The 17,634-nt window shown below is 41.4% G+C and overlaps 1 protein-coding gene across 1 annotated transcript in view; it reads right to left on the bottom strand.

Moving 5' to 3' along the window:
• HTR3B (5-hydroxytryptamine receptor 3B) overlaps positions 1–17,634 on the bottom strand; it is a 54,688-nt gene that overhangs the window by 23,142 nt on the left and 13,912 nt on the right. Inside the window, exon 3 of the mRNA XM_053595615.1 lies at positions 13,927–14,087. Coding sequence (XP_053451590.1) covers positions 13,927–14,087 — 161 coding nt within the window. The remainder of the gene's footprint in view (positions 1–13,926; positions 14,088–17,634) is intronic.

The raw sequence follows: 17,634 nt of genomic DNA, 5'->3' as shown, positions 1-17,634 counted from the left end.
GACTGGGCCTAAGAATTTTCAAACCTGCTTTTGGCGCAGGAGGCTGAGGAGGCAATTAATGACCTGCCTCCATTTCATGCCTAGATACCTCTACTCCTGCTGGACAGTAAATCTTAGATAACATACTTGCTGCTGGCAAATCTGGGCCTTCTGTTTGGATACTTTATAGACAGACACCTCTAGATGTCATAAAAGACAGTCCATGCCTTGGACGCAGCCCTCCTGGGTAGGGTGTCCTGAAAGGAGGTCATTGAAATATTGGAACAGCACACATTCTGATTCCTCAGCCAGGAATTTCTGGAGGTCACAAGCCAGCACTTCTCCAAAAATCGTGGGTGTTTTGAACTCCTGTGGCAACCTGGTCCATGTGTACTGTTTCCATGTCTGGTTTCTCCCACTGGAAAGCAAACAGCCTCTTGCTTCCCAGAGCCAGCCTTATACTGAAAAAGGCCTATTTTAAGTCCAGACAAGTGAGCCACTTGGCTTCTGCTGGCAGCAGATTCAGCAGAGTAGGATGCAGTGTTACAGCTACACCATTTACTAGGAAATTCTAGATAACATTTAATACTGCAAGAGTTTTTTCAGTGTAGCTAACAGGTGACCTTTGTGGAGTCTTAAGGCTTTTGAGTAAATATAATTACTGTATATAATTCTATACTCTTTGGCCAGGCTCTTAGTCCCATTTAACAGATCAGTTTAGTAAAACAGTTACGTCTCATTTTATGAGTTGACAGTACAGACAAGGCTGGGATCCAAATACAGGTGGACCACAGCCACTTTTCTCTTTGAATCATTTTTCTCTCTCAAATTTCTCTCTTTACTAAAGGCAAATTATAGCAGAACTAACTTATTTGCCAAAATAAACTGTACCTTCAATATATGGGGTCTGATTATTTGCATAAAGTGCAGTAAGAATAATTATTAGCCATCTAGGCTCTTCTTTCCTTTAAAATTGTCTTTGCTGGAATCTTTTATAAGGAATCTCAGACTGGACTTTCTTGAAAGCCTTTCAGAGCCCAGGTTTCATCTGTGCCATTAGATACTTGTGTGCATTGGGTAAATCCCTCTTCTCTTGGGGTCCCCAAGCACATTTCAATTCCTGGACCCATCAGCAAGTGACCTTCGTTACTCACCACAGATCGGGAAATGTTACTGATGGGTATCTGGCCAGTTTTCCAAAGGGCTTTTTTTATTGGCCTTATAAAGTCAACCTTAATTCCTTAGCACAGTATGGACACCTCTGGAAATGCTATTCCAGCCAAAGCCTTGGTAAAATAACCAGTGCCTTCATCATGTCCTATAGAACAAAACAGATTCTTATTGAACTTATGCAAATAACTGCATTGTCAGAAATTAAGTACTCTTACAAATGGCTTTCAAATTTTAGAGAAAACAAGGAGAGAGAAAAATGCGTGTTTCAAACTCTGCTCATAAGTTTGCTTGAAAAGTTATAAATAGCTTAAAAGACAGAAAATTATTTTCTTGACTTCTGGAAAATAGAACACAGAAAGAATCAACAATATTTTGAACAAAAAGCCATTACAAACCAGCCCAGCTCCACGTAACTGTTCTATTGAAGTTAGGTTAGCAATACTCATGGACATGTTAACTTTCCAATGAAAGTTCTAAAAATCTGCTTTTTAGTCCAAAGGTATTCAGTTGTCAAAGACATCAGGAATTTGAATTGGAGAGAATTCATCAGCTTCTCTTAATATTTCTTTCTCTTTTTAGGATAAACTTTGGACCCAGCCAGTTACATAAAAAATATTTTTTTTTAGATGAATTAAAATTTTTACTGACAATATACGTTAGGACAGACCAATGCTTTATACTTTAGGACAGACCAATGCTTTATACATTAGGACAGACAAATGCTTTATAAATATTGGAACATATATATAACCATAACCTACATAAAATTAATCACCATTTCATATTTGACAATGTTTCCTATATATATATATTTTTTTTAATTTTTTTTTATTTTTTGCAGTTTTTTGGCTGGGGCTGGGTTTGAACCCACCACCTCTGGCACATGGGGCTGGCACCCTACTCCTTGAGCCACAGGCGCTGCCCATTTCCTATATACTTTTTTTTTGTTTTGTTTCTTTTTTTTTTTTTATTGTTGGGGATTCATTGAGGGTACAATAAGCCAGGTTACTTTTAATGAATCAAATAAGTTTAATTTGTTTTCCCACTGGTAGATAATTGCCCCAAAGAAAGCTCCTCCCAACTTATGGCCTGACCCTAACGCCTCTTCCGGCCAGTGCAGTAACTCCTTATTGGCTATTCTACCCTCCCGTCATTCTAAGACTTCCCCTAACTGAAGGTATATAACTCTCTCTGGCATGTGTGCTCTCTCTCTCTCCCCTTTCTCTCCTCTCTCTCTGTCTCTCTTTTCTCCCCTCTCTCTCTTTCTTTCCTCACTCCTCTGTGGTGTTGTCCTGCAACATCCCCCCTCACCAATAAAGACCTTTTGTACGAGCCTTGATGGTCTATGAGATCTCTGCCAGTTGAGAGCCCCTCCTTTCATCAGGTGTCAGAAGTGGGATGTAATTAGGGAATGCTCCCAAGGGCAGCTTCCACCTTTCCATGGGATTTTAGCTCCTGGGAGCTCCCTATCCTCCTCTCGCACTCCCGGCACTCACCACCGCATTGGCTTGTGTCCATTTGCCAAAGCGCTCTAACCAGCATCCACCACCAGCCCCATCCAGACTTGGTAAGTACCCCTATGGGAGTAAATTTTCCCTAATCATGGGCTGAGTTGCTTACATTCCTGGTGATTCACCCATTTCTCGAGGCTTGAGTTCCCTATTCCCCTTGATCTTGCATGGCTTAGCACAGAGCTTCCACGCCTGGTGCCAGGTCTCAAGCTCTCCACGGCCTCAAGGGCCTGACACTGCTCTAGTGCACGGTGATGACCAGCCTGGACTGTGTTCTTGTTTTCTCAGCCAGCAACAAAGTAGCAAAGACATTCATTCTTTGTCCTGGTCCTCTCGTGATTCTACTCACGCTTTATTTCTGCAACGAATCGCCATGAGTGAAGCCATCCTAGCCCACCTAACTCCCCCTGGGGTGCTCCTTATGCCACCTGGTAGAATTAAGAAACTCTCTACCCAGGTTTAACCACTTTATTTAATTTTTCTTTAATTCAAAACTTATATAACTATTGTAAGCGCCTTGGCAAATGGAGCGAGGTCCTCTATGTTCAGAATTTCTTATATCTTAAAACCAAGCCTAATTTATGTTCAGATAATTCCAAAATTCTCATAACAAAGGGCTCTCCTACTCTATCTCCCTAAACCAAACCTATTCGACCTGGCAAATAAACCTCTGCCATGCAGACAAGTGGCCACCGATTCCTAAACAGGAGTAATTTTTGTTCCAGCCTGCCATATTCAACTCCTCCCTCAACCACATGGTTACCTCCACCCTCTGTCCCTCCTACTTCCCCATCAACCAATCTGAGCTCGTCTCCCTCAACTAGCACTCAGTTCTTCAGCACTCAGAAATCTCCAGATTTCTTTACTTCTTTCTCCCTTCAGCTCCTCATATAATAATCCTACAGTATCACCGTATAACAATGTATTACTATATCCTATCAACTTACCTAGCATAATGTTTTTATTATTTTAACCAATACCCTAACCTCTAACGAGTGCAAACAAGTGTGGGAGAAGGCGAAAGAGGCAAAAATCAATTTCATATACCAAACAATAAGCATCCTACAGGTGACACTACAGTCCCTAACTCCCAGCCAAATTAGAATTATAATAATAATGCTAAGAAAAAATAGAAACATTTTTATTACCTACATTCTTTGCGAACTTGAAGCTTCCACCAAAAGATTATCAATTATAATGAATTACAGAAAATCATACAAGATAAGTCTAAAAATCCTTCAGCTTTCCTCTAACACCTTCCTGAGGCTTTTATTAAATATACTAACTTAAATCCTGAAACAATAGATGGAAAAAAACGTTCTCATAACTTATTCCTTTAACCAAAGTTACCCCAACATCAAACTTAAGCTAAAGTGCTTGGAGCATGGACCCCTGACACCCCAGACTGTAATTTTAAACACGGCCTTTAAAGTTTACACGAGACAAGATGATATTTTCTGAAGGGAAAATAAAAAATCTCAAACCCAAAAATTATCAAATACTAGCTCAAAATATTACAGTGTCTCTAAGACCATCATTCCTAACCTACCTAAGTAATCAGGGGCAAAAGACGGCTTCATGACTCAACCACCCGAATCATTCTACAAATTCGATGGAGAAGGCCACTGGGTAATACGTTACCCAATCCCAAACCTCTGCCACGGCCATTCCCTCTCTGCAAAAAAAGGGTCACTGGAAGGCTGACTGTCCCTTGGCTCAGAGAGGACATGGGGCCAGCCAACCTATAGCACCTACAAGCAGACTTGGAGTTGCCTCTTCTGAAGACTAAAGGGACCCTGGCTTCTCTCACTCTACGAAGCCAAGAGTAACCATGACGGTGGCAGGTAGGATGATTGCCTTTCTATTGAACACAGAAACTAGCATCTCAGTTCTTAAAGAGTTCAGCCGTCCTACCTCCCTGTCACCCACCTCTATTGTCGGGGTAAAGGGTTTTTCCCACCGTCTATATCAAACTCCTTTTTTACACTACATGATTGGCAATTTCTCATTTATACATTCCTTTTAATATTACCTTCCAATTCCCCTTCTGGAATGTGACATACTTTCCAAATTAAGTACCACCCTAACTTTTGATCTTAAATTGATAAATAACCCTCATAAGTCTCTCCTAACCTCCATTTCCACTTCTTTTAATCTCTACAGCACTTTATTAAAAGCTCCAGCCCTCCACCTTCCTAATCTTTCTCACCACTTCCTCCTATATAGTACAAAAAACCATATATTTTCTCTCGACGTACTTAAACATCAACTAGGCCCCACCTTTACTCCAGTTACTTATCTCTCAAAACAGATCACACTGTTCAAAGTTGAACCCCTTATCTCAAGACGTTGGCAGCCACAATTACTCTAATACAAGAATCCAAGAAACTCACTTTTAATTCCCCTACTACTGTCTTATCCCCTCATTCTCTATCTGATCTTTTAACATACAAAAATCTTCAAACCCTACCACCATACCGCATTCTTAACCTTCAAACCTCTCTTATCTGACCCATCATTATTTTTTAACACATATCCACACTAAATCCTGCATCCCTCTTACCTACTCCCTCTGACTCGTCACCCACTCATGATTACCTTCAAACACTAGACACTCTTCTCCCTTACCTCTCCAAAATACAAGAAAGACATCTTAACTCTCACTTTATTATCAAACTACTAAAATATTCTAAATTACCTAAGACTATTAGCATTGTTCATTACCATTCACATCAATCTAACTACTCACCTATATCAAAGGGTAATAACCGAGCCGACCATGCAGTGTGTACGGCTACTCTCCAACACTCATCTCCTAACACCTCCTCTCACCTCCTACTTATTTGTGCTCCTATTACTACTACGATAGAAGAAACAAATCAACCTCCCACTCATGACCTCCTCATCTATCTCCACAAATTATTTCACCCTAACTCTCAAACTTTACTACAATTTCTTAAAACTTTCTTTCCTCTCTCACAAATAGATTCAGAGTTTCTGAATCAACTGACATCATCCTGTGACATCTGCCAGCGCTCTAACCCGCAAACAAAGTCTGACCTCCCACACTTTCCAACTCACCAAGCTAAGAAACTGCTTCCTAAAATAAACTAGCAACTTAATTTCACACACATATCTAAAATCAAACCTTATAAATACCTCTTAATATTAATAAATACCTTCTCAAATTAAATTAAAACCTTTCCTACTACAAACAAAAGGACTACCCCTGTTGCCTCTATCATACTCCAAGACATTATTCCCAGCTTTGGAATCCCCTGTTCTTTACAGTTCGACAAGGAACTTGAATTCACCTCCACCATTTCTCAAACCTTAACCAAAGCCTTAGCTATCCCCTGACATTTCCATATTCCTTTCCATCCTCAATCTTCAGGGAAGGTTGAAAGGTCTAACAGATCCCTAAAATCTATATTAACCAAACTTTCCCTTAAACTTCACTTAAACTGAATCGCTCTTCTGTCCCTGGCACTTCTATGCCTACATTCCCTTCCAAAAAAACCCTCCAACCTCTCTCCTTTTGAATTAATGTTTGGTAGACCCATTCTTCCTCCAGGACTCACATCATCAGATAGCCCATTATCTCCCTCCATCTTATCCTCTCTTTTTCAGTATATCTGATCCCTTTTATGGAAACAAACAGACACACTTCTTCCTATCCCAACACCTTCATTACCCACCTCCTTTCACCCAGCAGATCAAGTTCTAGTAGCTCCTCCTAATCATCCCCAAAAAACCACTTGAGCCAAAATGGCAAGGACCTCATGGAGTAATTTTATCAATATCCACTGCAGTAAAATTAGCCTCATTTCCTGGATAATTTCATATATCTCGCCCTAAGCCTTTCCTTAATCCAACTATTACGACAGGTCAACAGACGACACCTAAAAATCTTCCCTCATACTCGGCTCAAGAAACAACCCCCCTAAAGCTTAAACTCACTTAAATTCCAGAGGTCTAGAAAACCGAAATTCATCCTCCATCTGAGATCCCAACACCCTAAAAGATACATCTCATAAAATTTCAATCATTACCTCCCTTAATACTCACCAACAGACATCTTCATAGTAATAATAACTATACTCCTAATATTACTCTTTAAGATTAATCCAATCACAATTACTCCACCATAATAATCACTTCTCCCTATGTCTCTTTCTCTTACAATTTATTTGTTGAAGAAACCACCAGTTCATTTGCTTGTACAGTTCCCAGCATTCCAGATTTTCCTGAGATCTTCATGGTGTGAACATACCTCTCTGTCCCCAGGGCTGCCTAGGAGCTGCCAGTGAGATTTAGAAGCTTGATTATATTCCAGTATACCTTTATCGGGAGTCACGTGCCCGGTTGTTCCTTTCTGTGAGGTTTGCACCTGGTGATAACCAATGGCTATAACAGTGGTTCTCAACCCTAGTGATTTTGCCCCTGAAAGGCATCTGACGATGTCTGGACACATTCACAACCGTGAAAAGCATCGACCAACATCTAGTGGGTCGAGGCCAGGGACACTGCTTAACATCCTACAGCACAGAAACAGTCCCTGACAAGTAACTGGCCCCAAATGCTAATAGTGCCAAGGCTGAGAAATTCTGACCTAGATCCATAAATTCAACAGTGGCTGCAAATCTTCTCATTCTACCATTTCCTCTTCATTTATTAGCTGGACTGTTTCTATAAAGAGACACCTTTCCTCAACAACTGTGTGAAGTTGGTATAAAAGACGAGAAAGTGCCTGACTCTTTGCTTTCACTTAGCACTATTCAAAATAAAAAGTTGGTTCCCTTATACCCACCATAGGTAACCAAAGAGCATTCTCTTTCAATACCATTGTGAACCTTTACGTGGGTGTGTTTCTGTCCGCTGCAGATATTTTTATTGACAGTCAAATTATCTTATCTTCGGCCAGTTGAAGTCTCTTCAGAGTAGCTCCAGTGTCTTTTTGACGCTTGGCTAATGGGTCTCAGGCAGCATCCTCGCTTTCTAGGAATATTTTCTTGGAATATTGTTCCTTTGAGTAGGAAATGGTGTTTAAAAGACTACAATCTGGATATGTTCATTGCTAATACCGCTTTTTTCCTTTAACCTTCCAGATTGTTAGTTCTCAGTTGATGAAATCCTCCTTTTTTTCCTTAAAAAGTGCCTACAAATTCAGCTCGGCACCCATAGCATAGTGGTTACAGCGCCAGCCACATGCACCCAGGCTGGCAGGTTTGAGACCGGCCCGGGCCAGCTAAACAATGACAACTGCAACAAGAAAATAGTTGGGTGTTGTGGCGGGTGACTGTAGTCCCAGCTACTTGGGAGGCTGAGGCAAGAGGATCGCTTGAACCCAAGAGTTTGAGGTTGCTGTGAGCTGGGACACCATGGCACTCTACTGAGGGTGACATAGTAAGACTCTGCCTCAAAAAAGAAAAAAAAGCCTACAAATTCTTCACTGATGTCTAAACTTCTATGTTCAATATCCCCACGTAAATCTCTTCAAGTCTGCAAACTATTTTCTTTCTTTTTTTTTTTTTTTTGCAGTTTTTGGCCGGGCTGGGCTTGAACTCGCCACCTCTGGCATATGGGGCTAGCGCCCTACTCCTTTGAGCCACAGGCACTGCCCTACCCACAAACTGTTTTCAATGAAAAAGGTTGAAAGTGCCTTGAGAGCTTCCAACATTTCCGTGTTGTTCTCCAGCCTCATCTCCAGGATTTAATGCAGCTTGCGGGACAGCGGGTTATTGAACGGCGTCAATGTCCCACCTGTCCCATTGCTGAGGCCGTTAGCAGCCCCAGAGGCCAGCACTGCGACCACTTCCCCAGTGCCCTCAGCCACAGCCCAGCATGTCCAGACCACCGCAGCTAAGGTGCCACCCAAGCCTTTGACAGGGAATGTGGTGGCTGCCCCAATTTTCAAATACTGAGACCATACTATATCTACATAAGTTGTTAATAGTGGGAGGGTTTGGGTAAAGGGTGCGTGAGAGCTTTGTACACATTTCTTTGAAATTCCCTGGAAATTTATAATACTTAAAAATCAAAAGTTGAAAGAAAAATTAAAATGCAAGACCCAACTACTTGTTGTCTACAAGAAATGACTTCAAATACAAAAGACACAGATAGATTAAACATTTGAAAAAAAGTGGCAAAAGAAATACCATGCAGAAAGAAAGTATAAGAAAAACCTCAAGAAAGGGAATATTATTACAGGTAACGGGGAGCATTTCATAATGACAAAGGGATCAGTTCATTAATAAGATACACAGTCCTCAATGTGTATATGTAATAACAGCTTTGAAACACAGGAAGCAAAAATTGACAGAACCAAACAGCAATAGACAAACCACAGTCATAATTCAGGGTTTAATATCCCTTTCTATGTAAGTAATAGTTGAACAAAAAATCAGAAAGGATATAGAAAAAAAATTTTTTTTTGAGACAGAGCCTCAAGCTGTCGCCCTGTGTAGAGTGCTGTGGCATCACAGCTCAAAGCAACCTCCGACTCCTGGGCTCAAGCGATTCTCCTGCCTCCCCCTCCCAAGTAGCTGGGACTACAGGTGCCTGACACAATACCCAGCTATTTTTTGGTTGCAACCGTCATTATTGTTTAGCAGGCCCAGGCTGGATTCGAACCTGCCAGTTCAGGAGTATGTGGCTAGCGCCTTAGCAGCTTGAGCCACAGGCGCCGAGCCAATAAAGAAGATTCTAACACTATCAACTACATTTATTGAATTGATATTTGTAGAGCAGTACACCATTCTATTCACATTGTACTTGAGGTCCTAGCCAGTGCAACAAGGCAATAAAAGAAACAAGATATAAAGATGGGGAAGAAAAAAGAAAAAAGTAAAATTGCTTTTTCTCTCAGATAAAATGATTTTCTTTCTTTTTTTTTTTTTGAAGTTTTTGGCTGGGGCTGGGTTTGAACCTGCCACCTTCGGCATATGGGGCTGGCTCCCTACTCCTGTGAGCCACAGGTGCCGCCTATAACATGATTTTCTACATAAACAATCTGAAAGAATCTATCCCCAAAAAGCCTGTAAATCTGGGTGGTGCCTGTGTCTTAAAGGAGTAGGGCGCCAGCCCCCGATGCTGGAGGTGGCAGGTTCAAACCCAGCTCTGGCCAAAACTGCAAAAGAAAAAAAAAAAGCCTCTAAACCTAAATACAGATATCAGTGTTAGAGGATTCAAGGCTATATGTACAAATCAATTATTTTCTTACATGCTAAACAACAAATAACTAGATTAGAATTTAAAATACTATTTATAATAGCAAAAGAGTGAAATACTTAGGGGTAAATTTAACTAAATACATGCAAAACATTGAAACTACAAAGCATTAATAAAAGATATTTAGGAACTAAACAAATGGATACACTATATTCATGGAGTGGATGACCCAATATTGTAAAGATGTCGATTCTCCTCAAACTGATCTACAAATTCAATGCAGCACTCAAAATTTCAGAAGAGTTTTTTGTAGAAACTGATGAGTTTTCTGGGCATGGTGGCTCATGCCTATAATCCTAGCACTCTGAGAGGCCGAGGCAGGTGGATTGCCTACATTCACTGGTTCAAGACCAGCCTCAGCAAGAGCAAGACCTTGTCTCTAAAAAAAGAAAAAGAAAGAAACTGATGAGTCAATTCTAAAGTTTATATGGAAAGGTAAAGGAACTAGAAAAATCAAAAAAAATTTTGAAAAAGAAAAACAAAATCAGAAGACTCACATTATTAAAAGTTCTATAATGGGCTCAGTGCCTGTAGCACAGTGGTTACGGCACCAGCCATGTACACCGAGGCTGGCGGGTTCGAATCTGGCCCAGGCCAGCTAAACAACAATGACAACTGCAACAACAACAACAACAACAACAACAAATAGCCAGGTGTTGTGGCAGGCGCCTGTAGTCCCAGCTACTTGGGAGGCTGAGGCAAGAGAATCGCTTAAGCCCAAGAGTTTGAGGTTGCTGTGAGCTGTGATGATACAGCACTCTATCCAGGGTGAGGGCAACATAGTGAGACTCTGTTTCAAAAAAAAAAAAACCAAACTTCCATAATGGTACAGAAATCAAGAGAGTATGGTATTGGTCTAAGGAGAAACAGAGAGATTAGTTAGATTGAATAGAGTCTAGAAATAAGCTCAAAGCTCATTAAGAACTCTTTTATTCCTGAAGACGAATAAAAGATCTGAGCAAACGTATTACCAAAGATGATATATAGTTGGCAGATCAGCACATGAAAAGATGATCAACAACATTAGTCTTTAAGGAAATAAAAGTTAAAAATCACATTGAGGGGTGGTGCCTGTGGCTCAGTGGGCAGAGCACTGGCCCCATATAACAAGGGTGGTGGGTTTAAACCCGGCCCCAGCCAAACTTCAACAAAAAAAATAGCCAGACGTTGTGGAGGGCGCCTGTAGTCCCAGCTACTCAGGAGGCTGAGGCAAGAGAATCGCCTAAGCCCAGGAGTTGGAGGTTGCTGTGATGCCACAGCACTCTACCGAGGGTGATAAAGTGAGGACTCTGTCTCAAAACAAACAAACAAACAAAAACACACACACCACATTGAGATACTACTACATATCTATTAGAATGGTTAAAATTTTAAAGATTGACAACATCAAGGGGCTGATAATTGTGTGGAGGAACTGAAACTCTCAGATACTGAAAGTGAAATAATGAAATGCAAACTGGTATAGCCACTTTGGGACACAGTTGGATGTTTAATTACCAAATTAAACATAGATTTACCATACAACTCAGCAACGCCACACCTAAGCATTTATCCAAGAGAAATGAAAATATGTGCTAATGTGTATGCCGCTTTGTTCATAATTGCACCAGAAAGGAAACAATGTACATGTATATAGACAAACACTGGTAAACAGATAAACGAATTGCAGTACACTAACCCGGTGGAATACTACTTTGAAATATGCAAAAAGGGGCTCAGGGCCTATAGCTCAAGAGGCTAAGGCGCCAGCCACATACACCAGAGCTGGCAGGTTCAAATCCAGCCCAGGCCAGCCAAACAGTAATGACAACTACAACCAAAAAATAGCTGGGTATTGTGGCAGGTGCCTGTGGTTCCAGCTACTTGGGAGGCAGAGGCAAGAGAATCGCTTAAGCCCAGGAGTTGGAGATTGCTGTGAGCTGTGATGCCACGACACTCTACCCAGGGTGACAGCTTGAGGCTCTGTCTCAAAAACAACAAACAAAAAAAAAAACACAATAAGGCCAGGAAGGAGGCTCACGCCTGTAATCCTAGCACTTGGGAGGCTGAGGTGGGTGGATTGCCTGAGCTCATGGGTTCGAGACCAGAGTGAGCCAGATCAAGACCTCATCTTGAAAAAAAAGTAGCCTGGTAGTGTGGCGGGTGCCTGTAGTCCCAGCTACTTGGGAGGTTGAGGCAAGAAAATCTCTTGAACCCAAGACTTGAGGTTGCTTTGACCTAGGGTGTTACGGCACTCCACCAAGGGCAACAAAGTGAGACTCTGTCTCAAAAAAAAAAAAATAAAAGCAAAAATATAAATGTATCACAAAGGCATTATGCTAAGTGAAAGATGCCATACACAAAAGGTAAAAAATACTATAGATTCCACTTACATGGTATCCTTTATAGGGTATAAGTAAAAACAGTTGGATCAGTGCTGGGAAAACTGGATAGCCAAATGCAGAAGAACAAAACTATTAGACCCTTATCTCTCACCACATACAAAAATCAAATAAAAATGGACGAAAAACTTAAATCTAAGATCTGAAACTATGAAACTGCTAAGATAAAACATTGGGGAAACGTTTCAGGACATTGATACAAGCAAGGACCTCTTGAGTAATACCCTCAAAGCACAGGCAACCAAATCAAAATTGGAAAAATGGGATCACATCAAGCTAAAAAGCTTGTGCAGAGCAAAGCAAACTATCAACAAAAACAAAGTGAAGAGACAACCTAGAGAATGGGAGAAAATATTTACATACTACCCATCTGACAAGGGATTAATAACTAGAATATAGGCTCGGCGACTGTAGCTTAGCAGCTAGGGTGCCAGCCACATACACCAGGAGCTGGCGGGTTCGAATCCAGCCCAGGCCCCCCAAACAACAATGATAACTACAACCAAAAAATAGCTGGGTATTGTGGCGGGCACCTGTAGTCCCAGCTACTTGGGAGGCTGAGGCAAGAGAATCGCTTAAGCCCAAGAGTTTGAGGTTGCTGTGAGCTATGATGCCATGGTGCTCGTACCAGGGCGACAGCTTGAGACTCTGTCTCAAAATAAATAAATAAATAAATAAATAGAATATATAAGGAGCTCAAAAACTCAATAGGAAAATAATCCAATAACCCAGTTAGAAATAGGCAAAGGATTTGGGTAGACATTTCTCAAACAAAGACATACGAATGGCCAATGATACATGACAGATGCTGAAAATTATTAGTCATCAGAGAAATGCAGATCAAAACTAGAATGAAATACCATCTCACCCCAGTTAAAATTGCTTTTATCCATAAGAAAGCCGATAACAAATCCTGGCAAGGATGTGGAGAAAGGGAGACCCTCATACGTTTGTATTCTGTCACTGGGACTGTACGTCAGCATAGCCACTAGCAGAATAGCATGGAGATTTTTCAAAAAACTATCTCCAGTAGTTCCACTGGTAGGAACTACCAAAAGAAAGAAAATTGAAGAGATAACTACACTCTCATGTTTATTGCAGCACTATTCGCAATAGCTAAGATTTGGGATCAACCTAAGCATCCATCAACAGATGAATAGACTGGCTGGGCGCTGTAGCGCAGTGGTTAGGTTGCCGGCCACATGCACCGAGGCTGGTGGGTTTGAACTCATCCCGGGCCTGCTAAAAAAAACAAAAAACAAAAAACCCCAGATGAACAGATAAAGAAAATATGCTATAGCCAAAAAATGATGAAATCCTGCCATTTCCAACAACATGGATGGAACTGGAGCACATTATGTTACGCAAAATAAGCCAACTACAGTCAAATCTTGCATGTTCTCACTCAAATGTGGAAGCTCAAGATTAAAAACAATTGATCTCATGGAGTCCAAGAGTAGAATTATGTTACCAGAATCTGGGAGGAGGAGTTGGGAGGAGAAGATAAAGTGGGGATGGTTCATGGGTACAAAAATAAAGTCAGATAGTTAGAATAAACAATATTGGACAGCACAACTACGTGACTATAATCAACAATAAAAGTGTAAATAAACAAGATAGCAAGAATAGGAAAGGGCAAGAATGGCTCTTACCACATCTAGTACAGCATGGACAGATATATCCAGGTAGACAGTGGTGGTCTCAGCCCAGTCATGAACTGGTCTCACTTCCTTGTGATATTTCTGTAATAGCTGCTTAGTGAGAAGATGTACAGCAGAATTCCTGGGATGAGGTGTATCCATAGCTAGAATTCCTGGGGAAAAAAACTATCACTATGAAGATGAAAGTTAGAGGATTAAGACTGCTTAGGACCCAGGGGCTCTGAGTTTTCAGGCTCGGCGCCTGTAGCTCAATGGTTAATGCGCCGGCCACCTACACTGGGGCTGGCAGGTTTAAACCTGGCCTGGGCCTGCTAAATAACAATGACAACTGCAACAAAAATATAGCTAGATGTTGTAGCGGATGCCTATAGTTCCAGCTACGTGGGAGGCTGAGGCAAGAGAATCACTTAAGCCCAAGAGTTTGAGGTTGCTGTGAGCTGTGATGCCACAGCATTCTACAGAGGGCAGCATAGTGAGACTCTGTCTCAAAAAAAGAAAGTAGTTTTCAGCTCACCCCATTCTACATGAATGCACAGCCAGCTGGTAGGGTCTTGGCAAACATTTATTTCAATGTAAGCTGATGGCGTAAGTGCCCCATGGAGAGATCGCATTGTAAAAATAAATAAATCAACCTCATCTCCAAGGTTGCAAACTGCAGCTTGATTCTGTTTTACAAGAATCATGGGTCCCGGAGACAATCTTTTCTTTATTCCTTAGCATACAGAGGAAACCCACCTGTACCCTGAGCCAAAATTTAACTCCCGCCTTGGTTTTTCCTTTGATATTTCACTTGTCATTCAACAACTAAAAGGGAAATCTGACCAAAAATTCAGACAAACCAGTGAACGCCCACATTTGTGTGGATTTATAGTTGATGGGATTAAGAAGGCTCCAATTCATACTTCGCTCCTCAAAAATCACTTTTCTCGCTTTGTCTGTCTTTAAATAAAATGAACTTGTCAGAAAATGGGGTCATTGTTTGGGGGAAATTCTCTCTGGTTCTGGGGAACACGTGCTTCTTCTGACCCAGGCCTCTTGATGCGCAGATGAACCATGATTGGTGTTGAGGCAGGAGAGGCCAGAGGACAGGAAGCAAAAGGACAGAGCGCCAGCAATTGGAAGTGACAAATTTGTGAGGGCTTTCTCTGAATTGCAAAAGGATATTTTGCTCACAAGCTTTGCCAACCCTTAGGGGATTCAAAGCTTCGCTAAGTCATTGGACTGAAGCAAATTGCACGTCTCTGGGTAGAATGAGTGAGTGAAATCTATCTGGAGCGTCCTGCGTGTGAATTTGCCTGGGCTGTCAGTGGTTTGGATGGCTATTTTGATGAGCTGCTAAACGTAGGAGGGATCCAGCAGGAAACTGTAAATGAGATCGCTTCTCCCTGTGTGGCAATCCTGTTTATGAATGATGTCATGTCACTTGCCACCACAGGCAGCAATTTCTATGCTTTAACAATGTGGGTCTGACCCAAATGCCGACAATGAGGCTGAGGTGCAATGCCAGGCTCCTTGTGGGCAGCGGAATATTCACTTTCATTACCATCAAAACTGGGAATCTAATGAGCATTTTGACTCCCTAACTATTCACCCAAGAAGATGCCTACAATGGTGTTAGCTATTCAGGCATGCAGGACTAAGGTGGGTGGCTTGCGTCAGGCATCATTTGTAGGGTTTTTATGAACTGTTATTGTCAAAAAGTGTGCTGTGAATCTCTCTACCTGAGAACGTTTCTGGCTGGTGTACCGCAGGGGAGGGAAGTTAGAAGCACGAAGCAAACCTGGCCCAGTGCTTTTCCTGCAAACTTTGCTTTGGGCAGCTTCACTTTTACCTCGCTTGGAAGCTCCCAATTCAAGTCTCAGTCGGGGAAATAATGAAATGTACGGGAAACGACCCGATACAGAGTTAAAACATAATTCTGAGAAATGACTGTGTGTTCCCTGCATCCTCTGCTCATAAAGACTTAAATTCCTCTCTGCTAACTTTTCTAGAAAACAATCCATGGCTTTCCTATGGATAAACACATGTTTTCTAGAATGTGTCAAAGTCTTTGGTTAAAAAGAGAAAGTTCTGGGCCAGGGGTGGTGGCCCGTGCCTGTAACCCTAGCACTCTGTGAGGTCAAGGTGGGTGGATTGCTTGAGCTTAAGAGTTGGAGATCAGCCTGAACAAGAGCAAGATCCTGTCTCCATTAAAAATAGAAAAAGAAAAAAAACCCAAACCAAAAAAAAAAAAAAAAGAACGATTAGCTAGGCATGGTGCAGCTGTAGTCCCAGCTACTCAGGAGGCCGAGGCAAGAGGACCACTGGGGCCCAGGAGTTTGAGGTTGCTGAGAACTGTGACAACACAGCAGTCCAGCCTGAGGCAACAGAGTGAGACTGTCTCAAAAATTCAAAAAAGAAAAAGAAAAAAACAGAGAACGTTCTGGAAGCTAGGGCTAGAAACGAAAGAGAAACAAGCCACAAGAGGAGAAAATTAATAAGCAAATGGAAATACACTTAAATAAACCAAAAGGGGAAGGAGTTCTTTGTTTAAGATGGGAAGAAATAATAAATTACATTTCTACTATGAATGCAAATTTGCCTGGGAGAAAGATCAATTACAGGAGAGAGATTAAGGATTTAAGTGACCATTAATTAACAGTAAATTATGCCCCCTGAAAGCTAATGTGACATTCACACAAGCACTAAATGACTCACAGTTCACTGACGTTTCAACAGACACTGATGGAAGCTATCAATAGACTCAGAAAAAGATTCCTCACTCACACCACCTCCTTGGATGCTAATAATCAGTTTCAAATAATTCACTTGCAAAATTTCTGGAAGGTAGAATGGGCGAGGGACTGAGCTGCAAAACTCTTGTAGGTGAAGAGAGATTAAAATAGAAGATAAATAACAATGATAACAATAAAATTATTCCTCTGTTTTCCTTTTTTTTAATGAGTTACTCTGTCACCTGCACCTAACTTAAAGAGTCTGGGGGCACTCTGGAGAAAAGAACTATTCTTGCTGTAGTTATACATTTATCTGAGAGGTTACAAGGAAAGAGACATTGAGGTATTGAATTTGTAATACTAGCTTAATACTTACTGTTTGCCAAGCAAAAGGGTAAACCCTTCGCACAAGTGGTCTTTAACGTTCACAACGACCTTATGAGACCGGTGTTTTATGGTCCTATAAAGAGTAGTCACTGTTGCTGCAGGTAGTGATTGGAGGGATAGGTAGGGTAGCACTGCCCAAGTCATACAGCTTGCAAGTGGGGGAGCTGGGATTTCAACACAGCTGGAATTTTAAACATATTTGATCTAGGGCCAAAGCCCAAGCTCTTAATCATGACATTGCACTGACCTGGCTCCCTGAGAATATTAGAAACAGCAGCAAGAAACCAAAGGAAAACTGTCATGTTGTATGGTGTACATTATTGGACAGAAACAGCCCGTGTTACATTCTCTGTGTGTACGTGGGTGCGTACGTGTGTGTACGTGTGTGTGTTTTCAGGTTAATAATATCTTACATATGCATTGCACCTACAAATCCACATGGCTATCTTATTTGATCTTCATGAATATTCAAAATAACAGTTAACTTACAGAGAAACTGAACCTCTAAAGAGATTAATTGACTTGCCCAGGGTCACGTGGCTGGTGAGTCATGAAGCAGGATCTAGAAGGTTCTCCCCCTCCAGGCCTCCTCTGCCCC

This window comes from Nycticebus coucang, chromosome 6 (assembly GCF_027406575.1).
Source record: "Nycticebus coucang isolate mNycCou1 chromosome 6, mNycCou1.pri, whole genome shotgun sequence".
In the NCBI taxonomy this organism is placed as follows: domain Eukaryota; kingdom Metazoa; phylum Chordata; class Mammalia; order Primates; family Lorisidae; genus Nycticebus; species Nycticebus coucang.
This window is presented reverse-complemented; position numbering and strand designations above follow the sequence as displayed.